General features: G+C 38.4%; 2 protein-coding genes across 4 annotated transcripts in view; both read right to left on the bottom strand.

Moving 5' to 3' along the window:
* ZMPSTE24 (zinc metallopeptidase STE24) overlaps positions 1–12632 on the bottom strand; it is a 50685-nt gene extending 38053 nt beyond the window's left edge. For 2 of the 3 annotated variants that reach the window (XM_063105082.1, XM_063105083.1), the window contains exons 1-3: positions 12375–12632; positions 10310–10456; positions 5093–5179 (exon numbers count right to left, since the gene is read on the bottom strand). In XM_063105082.1, coding sequence (XP_062961152.1) covers positions 5093–5179; positions 10310–10456; positions 12375–12497 — 357 coding nt within the window. In that variant the 5' untranslated portion in view covers positions 12498–12632. The remainder of the gene's footprint in view (positions 1–5092; positions 5180–10309; positions 10457–12374) is intronic. The other variant, XM_063105084.1, reaches the window with a different exon arrangement.
* A 3524-nt stretch (positions 12633–16156) lies between these two features.
* On the bottom strand, positions 16157–18695 carry TMCO2 (transmembrane and coiled-coil domains 2). The gene is made up of 2 exons (XM_063103995.1): positions 18453–18695; positions 16157–16471 (listed from the first exon to the last, which is right to left on the bottom strand). The coding sequence occupies exons 1-2, from the start codon at positions 18693–18695 to the stop codon at positions 16157–16159; spliced, it is 558 nt and encodes a 185-aa protein (XP_062960065.1).
* Between the last annotated feature and the right edge of the window lie 987 nt (positions 18696–19682).

Here is a 19682-nt window from a genome sequence, read left to right as displayed (position 1 = left end):
AAATATGTACACAATGATACGTACAAGGTTGCATACCACTGTATGTAAACAAGAAAAATTAAACCAACCTAAATGTTCCTCATTGGGATACCAATTATGTAAAAATTCCTTGTGGATATTCACATACATGCCCTTTTACTTACTTATGTTGCTTTATAATGACTTTTCTATTCAATAATAAATTGTATAAAATAACAGCACAATAACACTTTTTCCCCTATTAGATAACCGAAAATAAAAAGATCATGTGTAGAATAAGTATTAGTGAGGAACCAGCAAAAGGGTATTTTTGTACTTAATATACTATGTAAGGACATTACTATGGACTGAATTGTGTCCCACAAAGTTTCATATATTAGAAACTTAATCCCCACTGTGACAGTGTTAAGAGGGTGGGAAATCCTATTATGGTAATTGAAAGGTGGGGCTTTGAAGAGGTGATTAGATTGTGAGGACTGATCCATTCATGGAGTCATGGGCATGGTTCTGATGGCTTTATAAGGAAAGTGAGTGAGCAAGTTAGGTCTCTCGCTCAGCCATTTCAATACCCTGTGTTGCTGTAGAGCAGCCAGCACAAAGGCCCTCACCAGATGTGTTCCCTGGACTTTGGACTTCCCAGCCGCTGAAACTATAAGGAATAAATTTTATTTCTTTATATATTACCCAGTCTTTCAAAATAAGCAACAGAAATGAACTAATATAGACATAAACCAAAAAAGCTGTTTTAGGAGGAATTTTGGCAACATCAATCAAAATTTTAACTGCACATAGCCTTTGACCCAGTTAATTCCACATATATTTATACATATGCATAAATATTTAGGTAAAAGATATACACTGCAGCATTATTAGCAGTAAGAAAAATCTGAAACCAACCTATCGATAGCTGAATAATTAAATAAATGACATGTATACATAAATAAAGGCTATTCTTGCTTTACACAAGAGTGTGGAACCATAAAAATGACTGTTTGAACTCAAACTTTGTAGAGTGATCTTACTAATCAACATAAAAAGTATGATAGTTCTGTGATTTTTTAAAATTTTGGCCAATATACTGAAAACTTTCTTACCATCAGCTCTAAATGTATAGGGAAATAGAAAAAATAACAAAACTAATGCTTATTTAGTACACTGTAATTAAAAAACATTAGAAAAAACATTCGAAACATTGAGAATTAGGGGTTTTTTCCCTTTAGCTTTTGCGTTTCTTTTTTTCCCCAGAAATAAAGCAGGGCATTATTACATTGTCATTATGGTTTTTTGTGGTGGTAAGATTTAGTTTCCTTCTCTGTCTTGTTTCCATTTTTCTTCTACTAGTGGGTTTTGTTCTTTTTTGTGTATTCATGGTAGTGATTATTGTATTTCAGATTCCAGATGTAGGACTTCCTTGAGGATTTCATGTAGGGCTAGTTGTGTGGTGGCGAACTCCCACAGTTTTTGTTTGTCTGGAAAATATGCTATTTTCTCCTCATTTCTGAAGGATGGCCTTGCTGGGCATAGTCTTCTTGGCTGGCAGTTTTATCTTTTAGTATTTTGAATATATCATCCCATTTTCTTCTGGTCTGTAGAATTTCTGTTGAGAAGTCTGCTGCTAATCTGATAGCAGCTCCCTTATAGGTGACTTGATGCTTTTCTCTTGCTTCTTTCAAGATTCTCCCTTTGTCTTTGAGCTTTGCCAGTTTGACTATAACATGTCTTAAAGAGGATCTTTTTGGGTTGAATCTGTTTGGGGATCTTTAAGCCACCTGGATCTGAAGGTCCATGTCTCTCCCTATATTTGGGAAGTTTTCCATTATTATTTTGTTGGATGCCTTTTACTTTCTCCTCCCCTTCTGGAACACCTATGATTCCAATATTTGTATGTTTAAAGTTGTCTGCTAGCTCTCTTAGATTTTCTTCATTTTTTAAAATTCTTTTTTCCTTTTTTTGGTCCACCTGGGTTATTTCAAAAAAACTAGCTTAAAAATCAGAAATTCCTTCTTCTGCTTATTCTAGCCTGCTGCTTAAGCTCTCAGGTGTGTTTTTATTTCACTGAGTGAATCTTTCAGTTCCATGAGTTCTGCTACATTCTTTTCTAAGGTATTAATCTCTTTGTAAATTTTCTCATTCATATCCTGGATTTTTTTTCTTTCATTATGTTGTCTAACTGAGTCTTCTCGTATCTCAGTGAGTTTCCTTAAGATTGTTACTTGGAATTCCTTCTCAGTCATTTCAAGGGCTTCCTGCTCTTTAAAGTCTGGGTATTTGAGAATTACTGTATTCTTTTGGTGGTGTCATATTTTCTTGGGTTTTTGTGTTTCTAGTATCTCTATGTTGATGTCTGGTCATCTGGTAGAGCAGGTGCTTCTTCTACCACTCTGGAGAGGGCGTTGAGGGAGAGACATCCTCTTCTTTTTCCAGTTTCCGCTGGTGACTCTCCTTGTGTTGGTGCAGTTGAGTGTCTGGCTGGCTGGCATCTGCATGGTGGCTGTGGCTACTGCTATGCCATTGAGCCACTTTTGCAGCAGCCATGGCTGTGGCAGTGTCTGTGGTGGGCCACCTGCATGAAAGTGGTGTTTTTGGTGTACTCTCTTGCCTGTTTCTGGGTGGAGGGGGTAACTGCCCTTGGCTCCTGCCTAGGACCAAGGGTATTGCTGTCTTGCCTACTTCTGGGTGGAGGGGCAGCTCCTTTAACTTTCTTTTTGTAAAAAGACTTATGAGTAGTTTAAATAATGCTTGCTTTTTCATTGTGTAACTTATGATATGGAGAGAGCATCTTTTCTCTTTCTTGGCAAAATGTCACACTCCTCTCTCTAAGGTTATGGCAGCTTCTAAAATTTTATCCTTTGAACTTTTTTTTTTTTTTTTTTTTTTTCCCCTTTGAACTCTCATTATGAAATATCTTCAAGAGGTCCTTTAATGTGAGGGTTTTTACCAGTATCACTACCTCTGGGACATCTTCATTCTTTTCATCACAGTCACTTTCCTCATTTGTCAATAAGGTCACCTTCACTAAATTCCTCTACTTGCATATCCACCTACAGTCTTTCTAATGATAACATTGTCAGCATTCCCACAGTCAGAAATTTCTTCTATAACTCCATTTATGTTATATTTGAATTTCACTTCTAGTGTTATTTTTCATTTCTTTGCTGCTCTTGTACCTTTGTTGGCCAATTCCCTCTTTCAATCACCCATTTTTACGAAATGTCATACAGGTTTATAGCTGGGAGAGAAGGAGTCAACACAACTGCACACTCTGAATAAGTGAACAACAGATGTGCAGGAATCAATCACTGACAAGCTTTGAAAAACCTGACACGATAGGTCACTGATCACTGTGAGCATTTGTTATTTGCATAGTGATTTGTGGACTGAAGAGCTAGCAAGGAAGTTTATACTGGATGCAATTATTCACACAATATACTGTGGTAACTGAAATTTGAACTATTTTGTTGAAGGACTGGTGTTATTTAACTAAACCGTGGTAACTACAATTTGTATACATCAGAACTATACAAAGCAAGGATTGCCAGTACCATGCAGCCATTAAAGAAAACAAAGGCCTATATCAACTGACAGGAAAGATCTCTAAAACACTGTTAAATGCAAAAGTAAAAGTAATGTCTCAGAACATTACATAAAATATGACTCCATTAAGATAAGGAATACTTTTTATATGCATATATATTCAACAAATATTTACAGAGTATCCATTCTGTGATTGGCATTGTTTAGGCACCAGTGACATAGCAGTGAAGAAAATGCATAAAGTCTCTGTCCCCTTAGAGCTTAAAATTCTTGTCAGGGAGATAGATAAAAAGCAAACAAATAAAACAAGATAACTGCAGATAGTGGTAACTGTCATAAGAAAGAAAATAAGGTGACTTGCTTCACTAAAGAATGACGGAGGTATGCTATTTTAGATGGAATGGTCAATGAAGGTCTCCCTGAGGAAGTTACATCTAAGATGAGAACTAAATAAGGAACCATCCATGATGTTCACATGAAACCACCTTAAATAGCTTCTGAAACAATACAGAGAATATGTAAGTAAACTGCCATACCACATATGGCAGGTCAGAATCAAGAGTCTGTAAAGATATAGAGATTTCACAGGAAGAAGAGGTCTTGAAAGAGTTCAGCTGTTTTAGAAAAGGGTATGCAGAAAAGAGACACAGCATAAACTGAGCTAAAGCCCAAGGTAACTATACACACAGAAGAGATCCATGATTTCATATGAACAAACAGGAAGGAGATAATATACTTGGTAATTTCCAAGGAAAAGTCAGGGAGCAGTGTCATAGCATCCATTCTAGGTTGGGAGTCTCAGGTTTAACACTATGCCCAGTAACTAGAGTTCCTGGAAGACAGCATGGTCAACTCGAGCACCTCAATCAAGATTCTAGGAGATACATTTTCTGTCTTTGTTTGAAGTATCTGCTATATGTGTGTGACACAGAAGTACCTGCTTAGCATGGGTTCAACAAAATTCATGCTTCCCCTCTCAGTGCATAGAGTTGTTGCTAAGAAGCAGCTGCCTAAGCAGAGACTACATTTCCCAGCTCCTCTGCAGCTGGGTGAGACCAAATGATTGGTTCACCAATGAAATGTGAATGCAAAGGAAGGTATCACTTCAGAGCCAAGGAAGTCAAGAAGAGGGAATACTTTCTCTACTGTCTCTAGGGCACTGGATGACAAATTCATAAGATGAAGAGACTAGGTCTCTGGCTTATCACATGGGAGAAAGATATCTACTAACTAAAAATACTCACACTGGGCTAGATAAATTGTTGTGATAAACCATGGAAATTATGGAGTTTGTAATAGTAACCAGCATTATCCTAATATGGCATGAGTGGACAAGGACAGTGCAGACAGAGAAGCAAGTGAGATGACGGTAGGAGACAAAAATTTAACTTTATTTTATTTTATTTATTTATTGGTTGTTTTTTGGCAGCTGGCTGCTTTGGGGATCTGAACCTGGTGTTAGTTACCAGCACCACACTCTCGCAAGTGAGCTAACTGGCTAGCCCTTAAAAATTTAAGTTTAGTATAAAGCTTGCCAAGTAAAAAAAATCTGATAAATATATGATAACGAATCCCATACCTCATGTTCTGGTCCAAAGCCAGCATAACCACAGAAGCGTCCAGAAAGTCTCCAGAGATAAGGGATTCCACCAAAGAGAAGAATAAGCTATAAAACAAAGCATATTTTGGTTACTTTTGAAGAGTAGTATAAACTACCATATGAGAGGGCATGTTATTAAAGGACAAAATAATTATCTTTAAAGAAAAAAAAAGACCTATCTCACGTAGGATAAATATATATTTAGATGAATACAAACCATTGAAATTCTAAGTTTAGACTGTTAGAACATTTTTGCCTGTGCACTACATATGAGTGAATTGTATGGTATGTGAGTTATATCTCAATAAAGCTTTTTTTAAAAAACAAAAAACAAAAACCCTTTTGCCAAAAGACCTCAACAAAAGCCTTGTGAATCAGGAACTAAACTTAGAAGCTTAGAAAGGTTAAACAGCTTGTCAAAAATTCCACAGCTAAAGAGTGACAGAAATGGAATCTGAATTAGGCTATATGGCTCCACAACTGTCTTTTCCATGAAAGGAAACATCATCTTCAGTCAAGACAAAGTATTGGTATAGAAGTGGACAGCCATTTCCACTTACCGAATTGGGAGGACAGAATGGGATATCTGTGCCTTCCCTGCGTCGGAAAGGATGAATCCTGAGGTAGGAGTCAAGATTTCATAGAAGTCCCCTTCCTCAGCACCACCCTTTGTCTTGGGCAGATAACAGTGAACGCAGACATTCACCAAATCACCAGGACATTAGGAACCAAGAAACTGCTCAAAATTTACAAAGAATGCATGCTTAAGAAACTATACTTTCCACAACACATACTAAGTTCGTGGAACCCATTTTGTCAAGAGGAATCAATTCAATTTTTCTCTCTATAGGACCTCAGGAACACAATGATCATATTCCTTGGTTGGAAGCACAATACTGCCATCGGTTCAGACATGGTTCCTAGTGGTTTGAGGGGTTTTGGCACTATCATATTTTTGAGTAGCCTTCTAATCTACTTTCCATTTTTATATATGCATCTATAAATTGTATAGTGATTTATCTATGCTTTTTAAGAATGTATACAAATGACATGATATTGTATTTATTCTATAATTTGCTTTTTACACCACATTTTTTTAGACCCACCCATGGTGATCTTTAACTTTATTCGGTACTATCAACTTGTACTCTAAAGTGTTTATACCAAATTATACTCCCATCGGCAGTACTTGAGTGTTCCTATTTTCCAACAAATTCACCCATACTATCCATCTTTTAGATTTTTACCAGTACATTGGGTTGGTTTAATACCATGGGTCTCAAATACGGTCTCTGAACAACAACAGCAGCATATGGGAATGTGTTAGAAATGCAAATTCTCAGGACCCACTCCAGACCTACTGAATCAGAAACTGAAAATGGGGCCCAGCAGTCTCCAAGTGAATCTGATGTACCATTAAAGTTTGAAAATCAGATCCCCATGTCAACCAGCTGCCAAAAAAAAAAAAATCATTGTTTTAATAAACTGCTTTTCTAAAGGCTCCCCTAACTACATTCAGGTACAGTATTTCCATTTTACTACAACTAACTCAATCTTGGATGTGAACCTTGTTTTCCCAAAAGACATGCTTTGGCATCACTGTCTGGCATATGCTTCAGTTGTTGAGCTAATTGCCCTGGGATGGCATTTCTTTCATCCTACTCCCAATACTAATAAATAATGTAGAATTAAGGATTTATAATGCTTTTGGTAAAAAGCTACATTACCAATTATTAAAAGGCCAGCTCTTAAATAAATATCAAGGGTAGTTTTAATATGAACTTTGAATGATCTATGAATGCATTTGGAAACTGATGTTCCAAACTGTTTAGATTACTTTGAGGACCAAAAAACAAAGCACAATGAACTGTAAAATTTCTCTTTGTTTACAATCTCACAGAGCACGCTCCTGGGGATGTCCTGTTACAAGAATTAATGATCCCAACAAAACAATTCCACTGCTTTTACATATATTATTTCACTAAAGTCTTGAAAACCAGGCAGGGTAGGGAGTTTAGTCATCTCTACTTCACAGATAAGCAACTGAAACTCAGAGAGGTTAGAGTAACTTATCCAAAGAAACCCAATAACTAAGTAATTGCTATGTGTTAAGCACTGTACTAAGTGCTTCATTTACATTAAGTTACTTAGTCCTTGCCACATTCCAAAGTAGGTATGGTTTAATATCTGTCCACTTCTCATTTTAAGGATGAGAAAAACATGGCTCAAAAAGGCAAAACTGCTCTTGCAGAAACATGTAGAAATTAGAGAGGCAACCATCTGAACTTCTCTACTCTGCCCTACTCCACTCCCCAGCCATTCCATTTCTTGAGTGGGCTCTTTATTGACATCTGTGAGATAACAGGGAAAGTCTGTCTCAGAGAGGCTGGACATTTTCTCTCTGGGTACTCTGTCATATTTGCGAGAACAGTAGTATCCATAACTGGTCACACAAAGCCTCTGCTTAGGTTTCTTCAGGTAGAAAATACCAAGACAAAAAAGTCTAAGTTAATCTTTTCACTTGTTCTTTGTGACCAAAACATACAAACCTATTAATTTTAATCAACACAAAATAGAAATTAATAAACTCATTTTCAAACAGAACAGGGTTTCAAAATAACACAAAATTTGTTTCTTATCCAATGGTAAATGCAGTTATTCATTTTCCAGGGATAAATTTAGCACATTCATGTTATAGTCCTTACAGTTTCAAGAATGATTTTTACAACGTAATTTTAAAGACTCAGAAGAGCAAAGTTTGAAATGCAGTTCTCCTACTTTATCAAAGTGTCACTTGGTCATTAAATAGGCAAGCCAATTAATTTCTCCAAGCCTTTGCTTCCTCATCCATAAAAAAGGAATAATAATGCTTATCCTTTCTACTGCATTGTTGTAAACATCAAACAAAATAATAAATATAAAAACTATGTATAAAGTGAGAATTATGATGACTACTATTGTTCCCAGCCTTAGTCCATCAGTACTCCTTCTAATTTGAGCCACAACACATTACAAAGCTCTCACTTTATATATGTGTTCTCCCTACCCCTATCATCTCCTAGAACAAACTGAGCCATTCCCATGGTCAGCAACTTCAAAGAAGCAAACATCAGAGAGGAAAGAGAATAGTGTCTAAATTCACCACCTCTACTTCCATCTCTCTCTGAAGGTGGATTTCCTACTTTAGCCCTGTCCCTAACAGAAGAAATGCTCAACTAAACTAACTAAAACCAAATAGAATCCAAAATAATGCTACCTGCCCTGGCTTGGTTGGAAGGCATCAAGTTTTAATATTAATCCTCAGTATTTCAATATCTATACTATCCTTGGATTAGTAAAAATATAATTTAAAAAAGTCAATACTGAAAAGACTAACTACTAGCAATAGCTGTATACCCCAAAAGTCAATACAGTTTTATTTTCCAAATCATTTGTTAATTTTTCTAAATAATTGTTTAACTCTTCCAGAAGCTTTGCCGTTTTCCATCACTTTGAGGAAATCAGAGCAGTTTCTAATAACTTGAATCTAACCACACTGTCTTAGCATCCCTATTTTTCAAGGAAAATTTTGTGACTAGCTAGACAATTTTGTCATCATTTAACAAAAAAAGCTATCTACAACCACTTTCTTTTATTTAACTCATAAAACAATTATGGTAGCTGATTTTCATTATTTTCAATTTAAGAATCTTCCTCTTAGTGGTACTGGTGGATCTAAAAGAGTTCTGCAGGAATAATAATGATGATGATGATCAGGATGATAAAAATAATAATAGCCAATGCTTCTGGAGCACTTAAAATGGATCAGGCACTGTTCTAAGTATCTTACATCTATTAACTCATTCAATCCTCTCAACAACACTAAGAGTAACTATTATTACCTCACCACTTTTTATGGATGAGAAAACTGAGGCACAGAAATGCTGAGTGACTTGTTTGAGGAAACACAGCTGGTATGGTGGATCAGAGATTCAAACTCAACCGCCTGAGCTCAGAGTTTGCTCTTAACCTCTCCATCACACATTTTCAATTGTTTTGGGAGTGGAAAAAATCTCACTCTTTTTATGTAAAAAGCACAGATATACAAAAATATAGTACAGAAACAGATATACAATATATCTGTGGTATTAAAATGGAGGGGGCGATTAGGAAAAGAATTTCTAAAAAGGCTGCAGGGGCAAGGGGAGGAGAGATCATGAAAAAAGATTGAAAAACATTGTTTTGCACTATACAGCCTCTCTTTTCCACATGGGGGTAAGACTGGCCCTCTGTTTTGCTAAGCAAAAATGGCCTGTCATTCATTGTTTCATTCAATAAATATAAATTATGTGCTTATTATATGCCAGGCGCTAGGTATAAAATAATGAACAAGACCTTAAAGTACACTTTCTTTAAGGAACTACCAGTCTGCCAACTAAACAGGCAAAGTCAACACAATGTGATATGTACTTTGATAGGAATTATAAGATGCTACCCTACCCAGACTTGAGGGGCAGGGAGAGTTTCAAACAGTTTCTTAGAAAAGATGACGTCTCAGTTGGATCTTAATGGAATAGTAGGGATTAACCAACCTCCAGTGAGAGGGTGGAGAAAGAGGCAGAAGGGCACCCAGGCAGAGATACCAGCATGTGAAAAGACTCAAAGTCATAAGAACCCAAGCTGGGTATGGGATGGTCAATAGAGAAGGAAAAAGAATAGTTAGGGGGAAGAAATGAAAAGATGAGGTTCAAGTAAGCAATCACTAGGTCAAAAAGGACCTCATAAATCAAGCCAAGAAGTGTAGACTTTATTCTGAAGAAACAGCGAAGCACTGAAGGGCTTTATGGAGGAGAGTAACATGAACAGAACTGTGCTCAGAAAGCCTCTGGCTGTAATGTGAAGGATGGTTTACAGACATAAGGTAAAGACTGGAAGACCAATAGGGAGCTGCTATGAGGATAACACATAACATAAGGTTCTTTTCATACCTGGCCTCAGAGTGACAATTACCATATTCTACAGTTTTCAACTGACTAAACAGTTACGTTTCTCTCTTTTGTTCCACACCCATACTACCAATAATGAAGGTTAAGAAAGCATTCTGGGACTTGAGGTGTAGCACCCTCTTTTGTGTCCCCAAAATATGAAAATGCAAACAAACATTACAAAGTATTAAATAATTTGAGAGATTGTCTCTCCAAGAAGTAAATTACTCACAGTGCCTTCAATCTCTGAATAGAGTCCTGACCAAAAGCTGAAAGTACTTTTATCCAGTTGATATAGTCGAGATTTCTCAAATGTTTCAGAGTCCATGATTTGTCCTAACTCCGGTGGTACATGAGTTGTTGTTTTATATATCCTTCTCTGAAATATTTTGAAGAAAACACTTTAACAAAATAGTCAACTGTTTATTACAATAGTCATTTATGACCAAAAATTGAATGTTTATAGCATTATCTTGTCATTTAAGCTTTTGAATTTGCCTTATACATACACAAATATTGCATTTGATCAAATACACTGATCACTGAAACAACTGATGCAGGAAAGTAAAAGCAAAACAAGAGAATCTGAGGATACCTGACTAGGTAATAATAAATTAAGAGTTGTCATCACACTTCAGTTTGCATATGTAAACCAAAGTTGTAACATCACAAAGGTACCACTCATTCTGTATATATAACGCATGCCCTATGATTCAGAAAACAAATTCATAAAAAGGAGAAGCAAACAAGCTCACAGTGAGTATTACCAGATATCGTGGTGATCATTAATTCAGTCCTAGAAGCCAAATTAATGGAAATTTGAGGAGTGACAGAAATACATCAGGTTTCCCAAACAGACCAACTTTCTCATTTTACCAGATTCTAAAAGGTAATTTCAGCCCATGGGTCATAATACAGGGAACAGATACCAAACAATATAATGGGCCAAATCTTCTACAATGGTTTTACAACAAATGCTTCTTCTATATATTGTAGTTCACCAATAAAAGCTGAGGGCATTACATTAAAGCATAAGTTAGTAATGATGCCACTGGAAAGTAGTTACTGTAACGAGGCTCATTATTATTCTTTTTTATTTTTTTAGTTGAACTCTGCTAAATTTAAAGCTTTATTATTTAAGTGAGACAGATAGATGTTCTGTACCTCACCTCCCAATTTTTTTTTTAATTCGTACTTTTTTTTCTTCCTCACCTCCCAATTTAGATGCCACGTACTGTTTTTACTTTATGCAAAGGATCTTCTTCAGGCCAGCAAGATTCTGTACTAACGAAGCTATCCAAAGAGCTATATCAGAGTACATAGCTATACAGCTTAACACCTATCTTTGAGTATCCTCGACTAAAGAAAGATTGAGAAATAACCCAGACATTGACAAATTAAATTTTTTCAAATTAAAACTTCAGTTTAAACATTCATGTGGAATGTAAACGAAAAGAAATCTGCAGAGGAAAAAGATTAATGCTCAAGAAAGTTCCAGCAGTTAAAAAGAGAAAGGTTTTCATAACTATCATCCTTGACATAATTCAGTGACAACAACATAGAAGAGTGCAGGTAAAGCAAGCCAGCAGTGAGAGAGTGCAGTAAAACTGTCAATTATACTTTAAATTGATCTCTTTTAAAAGTTCAGATCTCTAATCCATCAAGCTGTTAATTATGGTTATCTTCAGGTAATTGTTATTAAGTAACTTTCACTTTCTACTTTACTGTTTTAATGTTTTAAATAAAATAATGAAGACGCTCTTATGAAAAACAGGAAAATACTGTTTGGGGGGTGAGAACAATACCTACACTTGAAGGGGAATAAAAGGGGGTGAAGGTTCTTGGAATGACTGCAAAATCTTCATTTTCAGAAAATGGTTTCCTAATCCTGTGGTCCAGCAGGATTACACCAATATCACGGGGAAATTGTGACTCTAAATTTTAGCATCTTCCTTTCGAAGATTTATGCGGAAGATAAAGGAGGCTAAGTCTGGGTGGGTCCGAGGATCCTAAGGAAGCTGTGGGGCAGGCACAAGAGCTCAAGCCTCACGAGGCGGCAGCCCTTCACTTTCTTCAGGTCCTAACGAGCTAGGGTTTCACGATAACGTTGCGGAAAACATCCCTGAGGCACCAAGTTCCCCTCAAAGCCACGGCCCGCCATCGGGCCAAGAAGGGATCACAAGGTCTTGCAAGACTTGTGCTGGGACCGAAGCAATCATCAAGGGACTCAGGGTCGAGGCTCAGGCTGGCCTAAGGCTGGCCGGGGGCTGGATCAGGTGGTCCCTGTCTAGGCTCACCTGCCGCTGTGCTAGGAAGGTCTCCCAAAGATACACCGTCCAGGAGAAGACCAGCACGGCCCCGAAGATACGCTTCTCGGCCGGCATCTCCCACATCGCGTCCAGCGACGCCCACATCCCCATGGCCACCCCGTTCCGCCGGCTCCTTCAGCGTGCACAGGTGCCACACCGACACCCGTCCCCTCAGGGCGTCCTCGCAGTGTCACAGTGATATCCGTCCCTTCCGAGTGCCCCTACACCGGTACCCGTCCCCATCCCCTCCCCTCTGCGCTGCCGATGGTGTCACACAAACACTTCCGCTTGCCGACTCCCACTAGGGCCTTTTCGTTTCTGCTGAAAAAGGGACAGCTCCACCTTCCTCACTTCCGGCACAAAGTGGGCGGGAGCCCAGACGCCGAGTTCCGTTCCCTGCTGATCTGCGTTGCACCAACATTCTTCCCCTTCCTCTCCACGTTGGGTTCCTGCCCAGGGTTCCGGCTTTCTTCCTGGGCGCGGCAGCGCGGCGGGGGCCTCCGCTTTCTAATCTTGGAGCGGCAGTTCCATCCCTAGAGTCCGCGGCCTGCGCTGGCTGGGCTAGCGGGAACTCACGGAGTGGGCCGCCGCACCCTCCCTGAGGCAGCTGGGAAGACGAGAGAGCTGCCGGCTTCTCAGGTTCTAAAAATCATACCTCTAAACTAGTGCTCTTCAAACGGTGGTATGTGCATCCTTGGGATAACTTAAGAGCGAGACAAAGCATTATAAATGGAGTATTTTGGCCTGTATTGGGGTATTCTGAATTCAGGCATATTAGAGAGTGGACGGTAGTGATGAGAATTTTCATTTAAAGATTTCGTCTCATTCACCCCAAGTGTAGTCAGAGGGGCATGTTGCCTGAGAGAGAATGCCTTGGAGCAAAGCAAGGACAGCGTGGGTTAGAAATACCTGAAATGAAAGGGCCTTGCTTAATCTAGGGAACAAATTCATACCAGTGCTCAGTGCCCGAATTTGGAATTGTGGACCGAAATTAAGGCTGTCGAGGCAAAATTAATTTTATAAAGTTTATTGGCATTGACCCGGGATACACGAACCAACAGAGTTGGGAAGTGCTCTGGGAGTCTGTTAACAGGCAACAGAGATTTTATAGGAAGTTATTCCATTTTCATTGGTGAGCCAAATACAGAAGTTACAGTCATTGGTTACAGGTTACATCAGAAAGCCAAAAATGTCTATGTGCAGTTTTAAGCAAAAAATTTTCAAGCTGCAGATATTTAAAACCACTGTATGACTGCTTTCAGTCAGCAAATTATACATTAATTGGTATGTCCCAGCCCTAGCCACATCCTATCCTCATTGTAAGAACAAAATGTGGACACTGAGATCATGAGACTCAACCCCAAGGCAGAGATTGTTTGGGAACCTGCTTCAGTACCTTCATTAGAATTCAAAAGTGAAGTGTGGTCACTGGGACGCCTGTTAACACATGTGACTTGAAAAGTGAGATCAGAATTTTTCTGGCTGATTGACCATCACATATTGTACACAACTATTGATAGTCAACTTTGTACCCCACGAATATGTATAATCAATTATGCTTCGATTAAAACAATTTTTTTTCTGACCAAAAATCTGATTTGGTTAATTGGTTGATAGACTGGTGTTTCTAATTTGCATAATTGTTATTTACAATAAATTGATCTAAATCTGTAGCAGCAACTGTAATATTTAAATTACATTGATATTATAATGCTAAAGAGGTGTAGAAATTAACAATATTTTGAATTTCTCAACCCTGCCTAAATGCCTCTACCTGAGAGTAATCGGAATGATTAAGTCATGCTGTGCACTCTAACAGGAGCAGCCAGGCTGTTTTATCTTTTGCATCTAGCTTATTCTATTTTCTGTCTCCCACACAGGCAACTAAATCTATATTACTCCTTTGTTAAAAAAAACCCCATAGGGCTGGTGAGTTAGCTCAGTTGGTTAGAGCGCCACCTTGTAACACCATGATCAAATGTTCAGATCCCTGTACCAACCAGCTGCCAAAAAACCCAAACCTGTAATGGTTATTTCCAACAGTACAAAGCCCAACTATATGGTATGTCCTTTAGGCCTGTCATTACTTGACATCAGTCTTCTGTTCAAGGCCCTTCTTTATTTTTTTCAAGGCCTTTCTTCTAACATTTTCCTTTGATATACCTCAGAGGGGTAACTAAGATAAAATGATTAGAATGAAATTTAGACAGCACAAATTTGAGACATTGACTTTGGCATGGCACTCCATTAGAAGTCCAATAACAAGGGCCAGCCCATGGCTCACTCGGGAGAGTGTGGTGCTGATAACACCAAGGCCACAGGTTCAGATCCCTATATAGGGATGGCAGGTTAGCTCACTTGGGAGAGCCTGATGCTGACAACACCAAGTCAAGGGTTAATATCCCCTTACCAGTCATCTTAAAAAAAAAAAAAAAAAAAAAGAAGCCCAATAACAGACCTCTCACCTAAACCGTCCCAAATGCACATTGTTAACTCCATCTGTTCTATTCCCCACATCATAAATTAAAGCAGACTTGAGCATGAAGTTATTGCACTTTGCCATGAAGCCAAAATCCTTAATTGTAGTTCTGGAAATAGCCAGTGTATAAGCCACCCTAAAATTCTCCTTGTTCTCCAAGCCATCCTTTTATATACCTCCATGATGATCTCAACAGGAGGAATATCTTCTGTTTCATTGTCTACCTGTGTAATCCTTTGTGGGACAGCTTAATGTCACTTCTTTAAAGCCTTTCCTGGTTCCACCCTGTATTCACCCACTTGTTTTTGCACTTACTACACTGTGCAGTGAAATTTCATCTTACACAGGGGTTGCATCTTTAATGCCACCTACTAGGCAGAAATTACAAATGGTCAAAATTGCCCTTGGAAATCCCTTAGGAAGATGCCACTTGGGAGACTGCTCTATTGTCTCTTGTTTACCAGCATAGTCAGTTTTTCTCCATCATGGCAACAAATCACTGTTTATTTGCATACCAAGTGAAATATTTCATTTAGTTGCCAGATAGTTTCTCTCTCTCTCTTTCTCTCTCTCATATATCCATTTTCCCCTCCCTGCCATGGGATTCACATAAGCATAATTCACCTCAGTTCAAGATGATATGACTCCACCGTATTATAATTATTTGATCTGAAGTTAGCTGTCTGTTCAGCTAAACTGACTTTTCCTAAAGCACTCAGGATAGCTTCCTAGGGATTATCACAATTCTTAGCATAGAGTAGGTATCAGTAAGAGTTGGATAAAATTAAAACAGTCTCCTTTATGTCCATTCCCATCCTTGCCCACCTTTGAGTAATTAATGCAGGAGCCCCCAGGGCCACATATGTACCTTTTGGCTATGGCCGACCACAGGGGCCAGCCTACCTCTACAGGACAGTCCACAACATGGCCCTGAAACAGCACTTTCCTGCTTTTTATTATATCTGGTCCAACCTCTTACACATGGACCTTAAAGCCATATCCCTGACCACCCTTCTTTTCCCACTCCTTTGATTCTAGTCTGGCCATCCATTCCTATATGGCTGCTTATGGTCTCTAGTCATAGGTAGCTCACTTAGCACTACAATTCCATAGACATTTTAAACTACTGCTATACCCCACATTACCCGATCACAAACACAAGTAGAAGCTGGGACCTACTGAACAGAGAGCCAGTCCTTGCAGGGTAATTTCTGTATAATTCTCTGTCTTTATTGATACAGCATTGTACACATGAGGGAAACAGTGCTTTTTTGGAAAAGATTGTAGTCCATCACATTTCAGATGTGGAACTAAACCCTGACGTGGGCAAGGGGCTCTGGCAGTCGGAGCAGCTGCAGTAGGGCTCAGAGGAGCAATCCCTCTTTGTGGCATGTTTTCGGGCAATGATCATCCCCTCCAGGTCCTTCACTTTGTTTTCTACTGTCTGAAGTTTTTTCAGAATTTTCTCTTGCAGACCCAAGGACAGGAAGAAATTACCATCTTGCATTTGGAAACCACTCCCTTCTGGGCTGGCCAGCAAAGCCTGAAAAATTTCTGAGCCCTTCTGGTAAAATTTGTAGAGTGTGATTAGAAACAACAATGTTTTCTAAAACAAAACAACAGAAGTTGAGTGTTACTTATTTTTTCATGTGAAATGCCACAGTTTACTATAGATGCAAAACAAAACAAAAAGCAAATCGTAACAATAACCCCTCATCCCTATGCCAAGCCTTCCATTTAACAAAATATTTTCACATCTGTTTCATCTTTCATTTTCACCACAGACTGGAGTGGTAGGTGTCAGGGATTATTATTTGCATTTAATTAATAAAGATTATAATAATAGCTACTATTTGCTGAAGGTCTGCCACAGCTGGACTCTGCACTAGAAATTACCTTACCTATACATGACCTATTTATGCAGAAAAAACAGAGCTGCATAACCATTTAGATATCCTCCAGTTTAGACTCTGTCATTGTCCGAGGTCATATATTGGAAGTAGTAAAGCCAGGACTGGAATCCAGCAATTCTCACTTCCAAGTACACTTCTAAGACATAGCAGTCTGAAAAACTGGGTTTCCTGGTCATGGAAAAGAATTTTGATATACCAGGCCAGATTCCTGCCAGGATAGGAATAAAACAAATCATCTCTTTTCTTACTATAATAACTAGAACTGCATATTAAATACCTATGTGCTAAACTTTACATATAGTATCTCCTTTAATTCTCACTACTCCACGAGGGAAGCCCTGCTAGCAAGCCCATCTTACAGATAAGGAAACTGGAGCTTAGAGGTTAAGTGACTGTTCTCAGGTCACAGAGTAAGTGGTGCAACAAAGGTTTAAGTTCAAGCAGTCTGACTTCAGAGCCTACACTATTCACCAGTGTTTCACTACTTTTTCTCGGCTGAGTTCTCTGGAGGGCTACCAGTTTATCTTTCTGATTGAGCTAAACACAGAATTAGATAAGAGTTAGTTTCTTGCCTTACAGGTCACCTGTTAGCTAGCTGAAATTTGTGTATGTGTATGTGTATGTAAACATTTCAGTTGAGGATTTAGGTCAGTTGGATTACATTAAATGAGATTTTAGAGAAGAACTGAATTGGGAATCCTAAAAATTGTGTTCAAATCCCAGCCCTGCCAGCTCTTACAAACTATGTGAACTTGAGCAGGTGATAACCAAGTTCCCTCATCTACAAAATGGAGATGATAATCCCTGCTCTACCCACTATGCGGAGTTTTGAGAAGTTAAAATAGAAAATTCAGGTGACACTAATTCCTAAAAAAGTGATATATGAAAATAAATGAATGCTACAAAATGATCCAGTAATAACTTCTCTCTGCATTTATCAAGTAAACCGGGCACTTTTTAAAGGATTTAAAGAAAGCCCCGTTTAAATCCTGTCTCCTTAAATTTCTACTGAACCTCAGTGCACCTCAGTTTTCCATTTGTCACTTAAAATAACCTCTATCCATATCATGGAGTTATTGGGATTCCCAGTGCACTTTGTATTGTAAATAAGTTGGTATTGTTGATTAAACAGAAGTAAAATTTCCTAAATGTTTCTCACAATCCCGGCCAGTTAAATTCCTAATTCCCAAAAAGAGCTCCTGTATATTTATGGAGACTTATCTTGTTAGAACACAATAATAAAAACATTGTCATGACTTAATACATATGCCTCCTTATCAGTTACAGAGCAATGACATAGTAAGAACAGAAAGGCCATACCCAAGATCCCAGTTATACTATAGTGCCTATTCTGTAAATATAGTAGGCATTCAAAGATGAGCAAGTGATCACATAAATTAGGGAGTAAGGGTGCCCTCTCAGGTTATGAACTTGTTTGATCTATTTTATTATAGCAGGCAAGCCAAAGACCATTGTGAGAAAGAGCATTTTCATGCTCAAAACATAATTGGTGGAAGTTTTCAAGAATAACCTATTTTTGACCAGCTCTTAAGAGACAGGGTTCATCTTTGCACATCCATGTGGTCGTAAAACTGGGTGGCAGCAGTAGGGGAAAGAACTAATCAAATTTCAATTCATAATTATTTAAATTTCTCTGTAACAAAAGAGTATAACCTGAAGTGACCGAACACTTCGTTTCCATAAGGCATATAATCCTATTCCCAACAAAATCAAAAAGGAAATCCCCAGGATGACTTGCACAGCTCGAGCAAGATTATCTAGCCGTCCCAAATTTGTTTGTTGAGGTGCATTAGTCTCTCCCAGAAAAGTTGCTTGTAGCCAATTCCATATCGTTCTCAGAGAGAAAGAATTTAAGAGGTAATCCCAGGTAGAAGATGAAGGTGAAGGTGTTGACATTTTCATAAGATAGCTCCAGGAACTACATGTGTAGAGGCTTCAAGAATCTAGATGAGAGTTAAGGACAGTGGCCTGGGAGCCCAGGTATTCTGGAATCATTGTGAGTTGTGCTTTGTGATGTCACTGTTCCGGAGGTCAACTTGCTTCTCACTCAGCCAGTGAATCTTCTCACCCCAAGCCAATCAGGCATTGGCCTGGGTTTTTGGTTCATTCATATTGTTTTTTCTGATCTTTGGCTAGTCCTAGCTCTAGTACAGCACTGCTCAGTAGAACTTTACGCAATGATGGAAATGTTTTGTTTGCCCTTTCCATTATGGTAGCCACTAGTCACTTGAAATGTGAATAGTGTAGCAGAGGGACTGAATTTTACATTTTAATTAAATTTAAATAGCCACTTGTGGCTAGTGGCTACCCTCTTGGACAGTGCAGACATACATTTCCAACAATTCCATGCAATGGAATTTTCACATGACAAATGAAAAAGCTGAGATGCATTGAGGTTGAGTGAAAATTTGAGGAGACAGCACTTAAAGAGGGCTTTCTTAAAGAATTACTTGGTAAATGTGGAGGAAGTAAACATGGATAATTTTGCAGCATTCCCATCTTTTCATGTCACTATTGTTTAGAAATTGTGATCTTTGGAAAGGCTTTTCATATATTCGAGCATTTTGCTTTTTGCTTATCTATTTACAGATGGGGATTCTACCTCCTTCACAAGGTTTGTATTAGAAACAAATGATGTGACTTCCTAAGCACTTTGTATACAGCAGCCCACTACACTGTAACCTACATGAATGTTATCAAATCAATTATTTACTATCTGCTCAGCAAGGAGGTGTGAAGATATAAAAATAAAATGTATGATCTGTTCCCAAAAAGCCTTCATGGGAAAAGATAGTTCACATACAAGTATATAATCTAAATTGTGAGATCAGATTACAAAGACAGCAAGAATCTAAAAAGAGTTTGCAGCAAGAGGAGGAGGAG

Source organism: Cynocephalus volans, chromosome 8, assembly GCF_027409185.1.
Source record: "Cynocephalus volans isolate mCynVol1 chromosome 8, mCynVol1.pri, whole genome shotgun sequence".
In the NCBI taxonomy this organism is placed as follows: Eukaryota; Metazoa; Chordata; class Mammalia; order Dermoptera; family Cynocephalidae; genus Cynocephalus; species Cynocephalus volans.
The sequence above is the reverse complement of the archived record's forward strand: the minus strand, read 5'-3'. Positions and strand labels throughout refer to the sequence as shown.

Coding starts and splice junctions, on each gene's coding strand:
- TMCO2 (XM_063103995.1), bottom strand. CDS start 18,695: ATGTCAACACCTTCACCTTCATCTTCTACCTGGGATTACCTCTTAAAT. Junction 16,472..18,452: donor GAAGTGTTCGGTCACTTCAG/GTTATACTCTTT, acceptor GTTTTGTTTTAG/AAAACATTGTTGTTTCTAAT.